Here is a 12,500-nt window from a genome sequence, read left to right as displayed (position 1 = left end):
CCCCGACACTCTGAGAAAATCAGGCAGATCGATTGTTGTATAAAGAGGCACCGGGCGATTCGCGGCTGGGACCGGGAAAGCAACGAATCCGAGTCTTCGATGAACCTTCGGTAAACCTTCCGGATAGACCCTCTTCGGAAAGAAAGCTTCCCATAGAACTCTTGGATAGACGTCTCGGATAAACGTTCGGATAGAATGTTTTCGGTAAATAGAAAGTCTTTTGGGTAGAACGTCTTCGATAGAATAGAACGTTTCGGTAGAACGCCTTTTATAGAAACGTCGCAATTTGTAGGTGATATGAACCATTAAACTGTTCTTATAAGCTGCAGCGTAAAAAAAAAAAAAAAAACAATGTAAAAAGAATATTATAACAGCTGCGAACACACTCCTTACACCGCATCAAAATGTCACATTTGTTAAAGACACAACACAAATTACATTTTCTTATTCAGATTTATTTGTACATCACAAACTTTAGAATGATCTTGTTTAATTAATAAAAAACATAAGTCGTTTGTGGAGAGCTTGTTGAGATTAAAATAGATCAATTTTCTGCTGGATAAGCCTGACAAATTTGGGAAATTACTGAAAAGGATCGGTGAGAGAGGATTATGGAACAAATGCTAACCTTAATGTTCTCCTCCCTCTTCATCTCTCCCCCCCTCTCTCTCTCTCCTCTCTTCCTCTTCTCTCATCTCCCTCTCTCTCCTCTCTCTCCTCTTCTCCTCTTTCTCTCCCCTCTCACTCCCTCTCTCTCACTCTCTCTCTCCTCTCACTCCTCCCCCTCTCTCTCTTTTTCTCCTCTCCCTTTTTCCCTCCTCTCTCTCCCCCTCTTCCTTCTCATCTCTCTCTCTCTACCCCTCTCTCTCTCTTTTCCCTCATTCTCTCTCTCCCCTCTCTCTCCCTCTCTCTCTTCCTCTCTCCTCTCTCCTTCTCTTCTCTCTTTTCTCTCTCCTTCTCTCTTCTCTCTCCCCTCTCTCTTCTCTCTCTCTCTCTCTCTCCTCTCTCTCCTTTTTCTCTCTCATCTTCTCTCCTCCTCCCTCTCTCTCTCTTCCTCACCCCTTCTCTCTCCCCTCTCTCTCTTCCTCTCTTCCTCTCATCTTCTTCCTCTCTCCTCTCCCCCTCTCCCTTTCATCTTCTCTCTCCTCCCCTCTTCTCTCTCTTCTCTCTTCCTCTCTCTCTCATCTCTCTCCCCCCTCATAATAATAATAAAATAATAATAATGATATGTAATGATAAATTAATAATAATAATAATAATAATAATAATAATAATAATGATAATGATAATGATAATAAATGAAATGATAATAATAATAATAATAATAATAATAATAATAATAATAATAATAATAAGAATAATAATAATAATAAAAAGTTCAGTTTTAACTCAACATAACGTAAATCCATTTTGAAGAGAACAGGTCACATATTTGGTGATTGTGGTAGCCATTGCATGTTTAATTTTATTATAGTAAGTGTCCGCTGTTGAAGGAAGGACACAGATGAACGCAGCACACACAAAAGAAAAATTCCCAAAACAAACATGTTGTCGATCGAAATCATTCCTTCTATATTATATATAATATAATATATATATATATTATATTTTATATATTAATATATATATATATAAATTTTATAATATATTAATATATATTATTAGTGTTGGGGGGTACTTGTAGGTACAAAAGTGTCGATAATGGTGGTTAGAGCTAATATATAATGCAAATTTTCACTCACATTTTTTTGCCAGACGACTCGTTTCGTGTTTTTTACACTTCTTCAGTCGCGAAACCCATTGTAAGGGATTACGCCGACTGAAGAAAGTGTAAAAAACACAGAAACGAGTCGTCTCGCAAAAAAAAATGTGAGTGAAAATTTGCATTATATATATTATATATATATTATATAATCTCGTCTTCCCAAAATATAATATCAATACCAGTATTATAATCATCATCTTTCATCATCATCATCATCTACATCATCATCATCATCATCATCGTTCATCATATAGTCATCACCGATATCATCATCGCTAAGTTTTTATGAGAAATGTGTCATTGTTACAATAGTAAAGGTCCCTTCATTATGTTGTACAATAACTAAACTATTTATTTTCATACTAGCCAGAATTTTTAAAAACTCAAAATGCCATCATGAAAAATATTTTTTTTTCGCCAAATAATATTAAACCCGAGACCTCGGAGGCTACAAGGAGTGTCAGATATTTAGGGGACTCATTGGCCAACTTGAGGGTCATCTACATTGGTCAGTTTTCCCAAATGTATGATTTTTCTGGCTAAACTAAAGAGATATGAGTTGTTGTTTTTTTTTGCCAATCTACGGCAATATTATTAAGTATTTTACAAACAAACAAAAAAAAAAAAAAAAAGAAAGAAAAAGGAAAGGGAAATAAATATAAGTCTAAATAAATAAAAACAATTTATTAATTTTTTGTTTTATAAATCTTACACTATTCTGATAGATTTTAATCTAAAATTATATTTGCCATTTAACATTATTTATTTTCTCATATAGTTTATTATATATATATATATATATATATATATATATATATATATATATTATATATATATATATATATATATATATATATTATATATATATATATTATTATATATATATGAATAAATTAGATTTATTTTTAAAGGCATTCTTTAAATGCATTTTATAATAGAATTTACAAAGATTTTAAATTCGAATTTGTCTTACTTATTTTAATGATCACGATGCCACTATATCGTGACAATGAAGTTAAAGTGGGTTTTGTTATGAAGAATTATTTTAAATATTTAATTGAAGGGGCAGCGTGGCTCAGCGGTACGGTCTTTGCTTCCTACCCGAAAGGTACCGAGTTCAATCACCCGCCGCAGCGCTGTGTGGCCTTGAGCAAGTCACCTCGCCCTAGCTCACTTTGCGGCGCTGCTCTGCGGCTGACGCCTGGGTTATTCCAGTCTTCCCTTGGAATAGACCCTAAAGACAAATTTACCCTTGCGGGTGGTTGGATGGGAGCATCACCCTTGAATCATATACCTATGATGTTCGCATGGGTGCACGATCCGATAGTGATGTCGTTTCTTCTTCTCTTTACTAGCCTATCTGCTTCTTTGTTTGTGATTGTATTTTTGACAGGGGATATTTTTTTTTGTAAATCTTCTGCCTGTTTGTTCTTGGTTATTTATAATTTAGCTTATGATTCTTTAGGTTTAATTTTGATTTACATTTGTACTATTTTTGTTAGATGCTTGTTTTTTGTTTCAGCGGTCTCTCATATAACCTCAATTGTGTTGGAAGAGACCTAAAGCAACAAACAAACAAAAAATTTACCCTTGGGGATGAATAAAGGGAATTTTTTAATTATTTTTTTAATCCTCATGTCAGAATAATATTACCATTAGACTTTTAATGATAATTAGTTAAGCGTGACTTAACTCACTCAATCCTACAGATTTTTGCTACTTTTCAAAACAAAATTGGAAAAATGTATTAAAAATGAGCATGAACATAGATAGCTTTATTCAACTACCATTAACATGTAAAAACTGAAAACATTGGCTTTATTTGATACTACGCCTATAATTTGTCTCAGAAAATTGTAATAAATAGGCATGGGGTAAAAGTAACCCGGGTATAGATATTATGCGCTTGACTAAGAAGGTCATAACATTGCCATCCGGACGTATAACGGACCAACACACAAAACTGTGTGTATCCATGAACATTTATAGTCAGTTTAATACAGGTCACTGAGCATTACTCATGAACGCGGATGGCAAAAAAAAATAACAAAGACCTGAGTGGCGTCATCTTCGAACTATCTATACTACGGATATAGTCGGTTTTATGGTTGAGTGAGTTAAGCACTTTCGGATTAAAGTTTTAGTTTGGCTCCATTTGTTTCGGTGTTAAAAAAAAGTGGCAAAAAAAAAAAATAACAAGAAACAATTTCGGATTGAAATAGTTGTTTGTTTGTTTGTTTTTATGTTTTGTTTTTTTTTGTTTTTTTTTCGTTAGTAATTGCTAGTAAAATAAGAAACCTTGATTCTGCCATTGCAAGGTTAATCTTTATAGGCGTTGATCTATTAATGTTATGCGTTTAGGTAAAATACTCACACCATCCGCCAGGCAAATTAAACTTACCAAACACACAGCTGAACTGTGTGTAATCATTAACATTTATTATAGTCTGATTGGTATAATTTTAGTGATAATAATCACTAACCGGCTGTCTAAAAATAATAATATAGAGCTTAGTGACGTCGTCGTCATTCCTTCAATGTTATTCTAACTTGACATTAGATCCTATAGATAGTGTGCGCTTGGCTAAGAAGCTCACAACATTGCCACCCGGAAGTATAACGGACCAACACACAAAACTGTGTGTATCCATGAACGTTTATAGTCGGGTTAATACAGTTTAGTGAGCATTACTCATAAACGCGGATGGCAAAAAACAATAACAAAGACCTGAATGATGTCAACTTCATTGTATGAATGAATGAATGAATGAACGAATTTATATATAGCGCCTAGATCCACAATGTGCTCAGAGGCGCTTTACAATATGCAAATTAACCAAAACAATAAATTAATAATTTAAGCATAAAAATCTATCATATTTGAATAGCATCAATCAATTTAATTGTAATTTAATTGTATCTATAGATAGAATGAAGTTGACGTCACTCGGGTCTTTGTTATTTTTATTTTTTTAAAATAATAATAGTTAATTGTAAAACTCTGGCCCTGGTGTTATGTCACTGAATAAGGCACTTAGCATGATATAGTATTACTGGATGAGTGAATGAGTAACAACTGACTAGGATTTTACGGATTTTGCAAAACTCCCGATCCGGGTGGGGTTCCTGACCTCCCATAGTGGGCAGGGAGGTACTTGCTGTGTCTTCTATCCCCTATATCTGTTTTCCAACTTGCTTTCTGTCTTTGTCTCGGAATGAGATTACTTGGTTTTGTCCTGGCCCTGGCCGAAGTCCTACTGGGAGGGAAACAGTCGAATGCATAGTTATTGTTTTGGGAGATGATATTTTTTTCCTTGTAAATCATCTCTCTGTTATGTATTATTGTTTTTATTTTGAATGTATAATGCAAGCATTTGAGTGTGTTCCTCTTTGTTGGATTTTGTGCTTGTGTCTGGATGAGACTTGTAGGTGATTTCAAACTAAGTACATTGGTGGTATGCTCTTGGAATCTACATCTGATCCCTATTTGTTCTCAGTTCCCCTTTGTCTTACTTTTTCTTGGGTGCTTTAATTGTAATTCTAGAACTTTTTACTATCCCATTTTCTTCCTTTTACTGGCGCTGATATAACCTAAATGTGTTGCAAGCGCCGTAAAACCCTTAAAAACAAAAAAACAAACTGGTTTTGTCCTGGCCCTGGCTGGATACCCTGATTGGGAGGGAAGCAGTCAAATTTATAGGAGTTTTGGGAATTTTTTTTTTTTTGTCTTGTAAATCATCTCTTCATAGTTGTTTTAATTTATCTATAATGTTATATGGTTTGCATATCATGATATTATTTCATTCAGGTACTATATAAATATACATAATATATTATATATATATATATAATATATATATATATTATATATATATATATATATATATATAATATATATATATATATAGTTTTTAATTTTTTTTAGAAAGAAAGAGAGAGAGAGAGAGAGAGAGAGAGAGAGAGAGAGAGAGGAGAGAGAGAGGAGAGAGAGAGAGAGAGAGAGAGATTATTATCATATATTATTATCATCATTCATCATCAATATCTCATTATGGTTATCAGAGTCATAATTAAATGACGATAGACTATTTTTAAAATTAAAAACACATTTGAAAGAATACTGGTGTGTCATTTTGAAAGGGAGCTCGTTGTCAGTGAATGTGTGACTTCATTCTGTCTGGTGTGTTTTATATTGTTACACGAAAGATTATTGTGATGTACAATATGAATTGTGAAGAATATCTTGAGACGTTTCAAAATATATATATTTTTGAAGAATGATTAAATTATATTCTTCTCTCTTGTTATCGTTTTGAAATTTAAAAAAAAGAGACAGCATACATACACACACACACACACACACACACACACACACACACACACACACACACCTGGTTGAGGTCCTGACCTCCCATAGTGGGCAGGGGGGGGTACTTACTGTGTCTTCTATCCTCTTATATCTGGTTTCCAATTTGCTTTCTGTCTTTTTCTTGGAATGAAATTACTTGGTTTTGTCCTGGGTCTGGCCGTAGATTTGGCTGGGAGGGAAACAGTCAAATGCATAGTTAATGTTTTAGGAGATCATGTTTCTTTCCTTGTATATCACCTCTCTGTTATGTATTGTTATTTTGAATGTATAATGTAAGCATTTGAGTGTGTTCCTCTCAGTGGGGTCTTATGCTGGTGTCTGGGTGAAACATTTAGGTGATCTCAAACTAAGTACACTGATAGTGTGCTCTTGGAATCTACATCTGTTCCTTATTTGAACTAATTCCCCTTTGTCTTACTCTTTCCTCAAGTCGATTTAATTGTACGTCTAAAATCTATCCAATTTTCTTCTTTTTACTGGCACTGATATTACCTAAATGTGTTTCATGCGCCGTAAAACCATTAAAAACAAAAGGCAAAAAACACACACAAAGACACACGCACGCTCACACACGCATCTGAGTTATTTTACATATAAATAGATAAATTGAAATAAAATTCCCTTTATTCATCCCATAGGGGAAAATTGTCTCTAGGGTCTATTCCAAGGGAATACTGGAATAATCCAGGTGACAGCCGCAGTACAGCGCCGTAAATTGATCTAAGGCGAGGTGATTTGCTCAAGGCCACACAGCGCAGCGGCGGGTGCTCGAACTCGATACCTTTCGGGTAGGAAGCAAAGACCGTACCGCTGAGCCACGCTGCCCCCATTTGTAAATTCCTGTTAGTTCAAAAGCTAATTCTGAATAACCAACGGTTTACCAGCGTAACTGAGACTGACTGTCAACCGGGAAAGGAAAAAAAAACATTGCGCCGAAAGGTATAGCGAGGATTTTCGAATACCCTACAGCTTGTGTGTTTGTGCTTTGCTTTAGGGCAGTCTAATATTTATCTCATTAAATCACTCAGTCCTAGAGATTTTTTCTACTTTTCTCAATTTCAAAAAATTATATTAAATGAGCATGTGCATAGATATTTTTATTCAACTACCGTTAACATGTAAAAATTTAAGAACATTAGCTTTGATACTTCGCCTATAGTATGTCTCAGAAAAATGAAATAAATGGGCATGACGTAAAAGCAACCTGGGTAAACAACGGATATAGTCGGTGTTCTGGGTGGGGTTCCTGCCTCCCATAGTGGGCAGGGAGGTACTTATTCTGTCTTCTATCCCCCTATATCTGTTTTCCAACTTGCATTCTGTCTTTGTCTTGGAATGAGATTGCTTGGTTTTGTCCTGGCCTGGTCGGGGTCCTGGCTGGAGGGAAACAGTCGAATGCATTAGTTATTGTTTTGGGAGGTGATATTTTTTCCTTGTAAATCATCTCTCTGTTATGTATTATTATATTTGTTCTAATTTATATTGTAAGCATTTGAGTGTATTCCCTTAGTGGGGGCCGTGCTTGTCTCCGGATGAGACTTATGTGATCTCAAACTAAGAACATTGATGGTATGCTCTTGGAATCTACATTGATCCTATTTGTTTCTCCAGTTCCCTTTGTTTACTTTTCTTGGATGCTTTAATTGTAATTCTAGAACTTTTTACTGTCCCATTTTCTTCCTTTTTACTGGCGCTGATATAACCTAAATGTTTTGCAAGCGCCGTAAAACCCTTAAAAACAAAACAAACATAGTCGGTGTTAGGATTGAGTGAGTTAAACACAGCAAATTCGCTGGTTGGATGGGGTCTTTTGACCTTCTATGGTGGGTAGGAAGTCGCTTGCTGGGTCCACTATCCACCTATATCTATTTTATGAGTTGCTTTCTGTCTTTATCGTGGAATGGGGTGTCTTAGTTTTGTCCTCGCCTTTGCCAAAGTCCTTGGCTGAGAGGAAAACAGTCAAATGTATAGTGTTAGTTTTTGGCGGATGGTTTTTTTCCGTGTAAAAAATTAATCTGTGTTTTTAATGCACTGATCGTTATTTTTTTTTTTTTTTTCGGTAAACAATTGAGTTTGTTTCTTTTAGTTAGATCCTGTGCTAGTATCTGGATACGACTTTTTGGTGATCTCAAATTAAGAACATTTATAGATAGAACGAAGATGACGTTACTCAGGTCTTTGTTATTGCATTTTGCCATCCGTGCTTATGTGTGGGGTTCCTGACCTCCCATAGTGGGCAGGGGAGGGGGGGGGGAGGGTACATACTTTGTCTTCTATCCCCTTATATCTGTTTTCCAACATGCTTTCTATCTTTGTCTTGGAATGAGATTACTGGGTTTTGTCCTGGCCCTGGCCGGAGTCCTAGCTGGGTGGAAAACAGTCAAATTCATAGTTATTGTTTTGGGAGATGATATATTTTTCCTTGTAAATCATCTCTCTGTTATGTATTATTATATTTGTTATTATTAATGTACAATGTAAGCATTTGAGTGTATTCGTCTTTGTTGGATTTTGTGCTTGTGTCCGGATGAGACTTATAGGTGATATCAATCTAAGTACGAGTACATTGGTGGTATGCTCTTGGAATCTACTCCGATCCCTATTTGTTCCCAGTTCCCCTTTGTCTTACCTTTTCTTGTAATTCTAGAACTTTCTCCTATCCCATTTTCTTCCTTTTTACTGGCGTTGATTTAACCTAAATGTGTTGCAACGCCGTAAAACCCTTCAAAGGAAAAACAAACAAACCATCCGCGTTTATAATTCTCTCTTAACTGTATTATCCAGACTAAAACTTCGTGGTTACAGCCTAGTGTGTTGGTCCGTTATACTTCCGGATGGCAATGTTACGAGATTCTTACCCAAGCGCATACTATCTATAGTATATGCTCTTAAAATTTACATTTGTTCCCTATTTGTTCCCTTTGTCTTGCTTTTTATTGGGTGCTTTTATTCGCTAAAATGGCCTAAATGTGTTGTAAGCGCCGTAAACCCCTTAAAACCAAACAAACAAACCATTTCCCCTTTGTCTTACTTTTTCTTGTGTGCTTTAATTGTAATTGGATTCAGTAGTCTGATGTCACGCCGCCCGGCAGCGGCGGCCATATTGGTTCTAAACAAAGAAAATCATTACTTTTTATTCTTCAAGCTGGCTAGAACTTTTCATATATGTTGTGATCAGAATGTGTAAAAGTCAAAACATGATCAAATTTATGGGTTTTTTTCGCTCTGGATACGCTTTTATGCTCGCCGGAGGAATATTTCATACGGGCGTCCGCCATTGTTCCGATAGTTTAGAGCCAGTGTTACTAAGTTACCATGCGTCATTAGGAAGGAAGTGACGTTACGACTATTGAATCCTACTCTATACATTTTTTTGGGACTATCCAATTTTCTACCTTTTTACTGGCGTCAATCTACCCTAAATGTGTTGCAACTGCCGTAAAACCAAACAAACCAGAACAAATGTGTCATTTTCAGGAAAAAAGAAATGATTTATTGAATTGTTTCATGAAATTTCATTTGAATTTAGTCCGCCGCATGTAAGGTAAGGTCACTAGTGTGTCCATCCCAGCAAACCGGTCTGCCGTCACACGTGGTATATGAAAAGGCACTATCCGCGTAGGTGATGGCGATGACGTGAGCGTGACCTTGACCTACGTTGGTTGTCATCGTCATTGACTGACCTCCTTGAATTGCGTTCACTGGGAAATTATAAGAAAATAGAAGATAATATTAGAATGTGTAGTTTATACGTTGATCAAAATGAATAATAAGCCTCTATATAGAGAAGCCGACTGGGTGGGGTTCCTGACTTCCCATAGTGGGCAGGGAGGTACTTACTGTGTCTGTCTTCTATCCCCTTAAATCTGGTTTCAAACTTGCTTTCTGTCTTTGTCTTGGAATGTTTTGTCCTGACCCTGGCTGAGAGGGAAGCAGTCAAATGTATAGTTAGTTTTGGGAGATCATATTTTTTTCCCTTGCAAATGATCTCTTGTTTTGCACTCTTATTATGTTTTGTTTACATATTATTTACGATTTGTCAACATTTGAGTGTGTTCCGCTTAGTGGGGACCTGTCTTTGTCTGGATGAGACTTTTAGGTGATCTCAAATTAAGTACTTTGACAGTGTGCTCTTGGAATCTACATCTGTTCCCTATTTGAACCAATTCCCCTTTGTCTTACCATTTTTTAAAGTGCTTTAGTTGTAATTCTAGAGCTTATTACTATCTCATTTTCTTCCTTTTTACTGGCGCTGATATGACCTTAGTGTGTTGCAAGCGCCGTAAAACGCTTAAAAACAAACAGAAACAAACAGAGAAGCCGAGAAGATGACACAACGCCGGACGACAAGGTGGTGGGGATTCATCGAAAGATGACACAACGCCGGACGACAAGGTGGAGAGGATTCATCGGAAGATGACACAACGCCGGACGACAAGGTGGAGGGGATTCATCGGAAGATGACACAACGCCGGACGACAAGGTGGAGGGGATTCATCGGAAGATGACACAACGCCGGACGACAAGGTGGAGGGGATTCATCGGAAGATGACACAACGCCGGACGACAAGGTGGAGGGGATTCATCGGAAGATGACACAACGCCGGACGACAAGGTGGAGGGGATTCATCGGAAGATGACACAACGCTGGACGACAAGGTGGAGGGGATTTATCGGAAGATGACACAACGCTGGACGACAAGGTGGAGGGGATTCATCGGAAGATGACACAACGCCGGACGACAAGGTGGAGGGGATTCATCGGAAAATGACACAACGCCGGACGAAAAGGTGGAGGGGATTCATCTGAAGATGACACAACGCCGGACGACAAGGTGGTGGGGATTCATCGATGGCCGATGATGGTCCAGCCGGAGTGAAGGGCCTAAGCAAATAAATAATATGCTATGAAATGTAAAAGGTACAAAAAATGTACAAAATTAATAAATATAACCGCTTACAAAAAAAAAAAAAGAAAAAAAAACCCACAGTATTATTATTATTATTATTATTATTATTATTATTATTGTTTTTTGTTGTTTTTTTTTAAATTCTTCTTCTTCGTCTTCGTCTTCGTCTTCGTCTTCGTCTTCGTGTTATTATTGTTATTATTGTTATTATTGTTATTATTGTTATTATTGTTATTATTGTTGCTTTTTATCCATAGATAATAACCAAAGAATGGTATTCCCTTATTATTATAATTTGTTAGAATAATTTGTTCAGAGAGATGTTATGGTGATTGGCCAGTGGCCTAAAAATAAACTCTTGAACTTGTTTGTTGTTTTTAGGGGTTTTACGGCGCTTTCAACATTATCAGCGCCAAAAGGAAGAAAATTGGATAGTGAAAATATTCTAGATATACAACTAAATAGGACTTGAGTGAGACAAAAGGGGCTGGGTGGGGTTCCTGACCTCCCATAGTGGGCAGGGGGTACATACTGTGTCTTCTATCCCCTTATTACTGTTTTCCAACTTGCTTTCTGTCTTTGTCTCGGAATGAGATTACTTGGTTTTATCCTGGCCCTGGCAAGAGTCCTAGCTCGGAGGGAAACAGTCAACTGCATAGTTATTGTTTTGGGAGATGATGTTTTTTTTCCTTGTAAATCATCTCTCTGTTATGTATTATTATAATTGTTATTTTCAATGTATAATGTAAACATTTGAGTGTATTCCTCTATGTTGGATTTTGTGCTTGTGTCCGGATGAGACTTATAGGTGATCTCAAACTAAGTACATTGGTGGTATGCTCTTGGAATCTACATCTGATCTCTATTTGTTCCTAGTTCCCCTACGTCTTACTTTTTCTTGGGTGCTTTAATTGTAATTCTATAACTTTTTACTATCCCATTTTCTTCCTTTTTACTGGTGCTGATATAACCTAAATGTCTTGGAAGTGCCGTAAAACCCTTAAAAACAAAACAAAACAAAAACAGACAAAAGGGGAATGGTTCAAATAGCGAACAGATGTAGATTTCAAGAGCATACCATCAATGTAATTTGAGATCACCTAAATGCCTCAACCAGACACCAGCACAAGATCTCACGAAGAGGAAAACACTCGAATGTTTACATTATTCATTCAAAATAACAAATATAACAATACATAACAGAGAGATGATTTACAAGGAAAAAAACATCATCTCCCAAAACCCTAACTATACAATTGACCGTTTCCCTCCCAGCCAAGCACTACGGCCAGGACCAGGGCAAAACCAAGTAATCTCATCCCAAGACAAAGACAGAAAGCAAATTGGAAACGGATATAAGAGGATAGAAGGCACAGTAAGTTTCTCCCGCCCACTATGGGAGGTCAGGTAGCCCACCCAGACACATCTGGGTGGGGATCCTGGCCTCCCATAGTGG

At 36.6% G+C, this 12,500-nt stretch overlaps 1 protein-coding gene across 1 annotated transcript in view; it reads right to left on the bottom strand.

The window, feature by feature from the left end:
• Positions 1 to 8,948: 8,948 nt before the first annotated feature.
• LOC144956351 (uncharacterized) overlaps positions 8,949 to 12,500 on the bottom strand; it is a 29,916-nt gene continuing 26,364 nt past the window's right edge. Inside the window, exon 10 of the mRNA XM_078886848.1 lies at positions 8,949 to 9,835. Within this exon, the coding sequence (XP_078742974.1) occupies positions 9,660 to 9,835 (176 nt within the window). The 3' untranslated portion in view covers positions 8,949 to 9,659. The remainder of the gene's footprint in view (positions 9,836 to 12,500) is intronic.

This window comes from Berghia stephanieae, chromosome 11, assembly GCF_034508935.2.
Source record: "Berghia stephanieae isolate SIO BIC M18660-M18661 chromosome 11, UCSD_Bste_1.3, whole genome shotgun sequence".
NCBI lineage: Eukaryota > Metazoa > Mollusca > Gastropoda > Nudibranchia > Aeolidiidae > Berghia > Berghia stephanieae.
The sequence above is the reverse complement of the archived record's forward strand: the minus strand, read 5'-3'. Positions and strand labels throughout refer to the sequence as shown.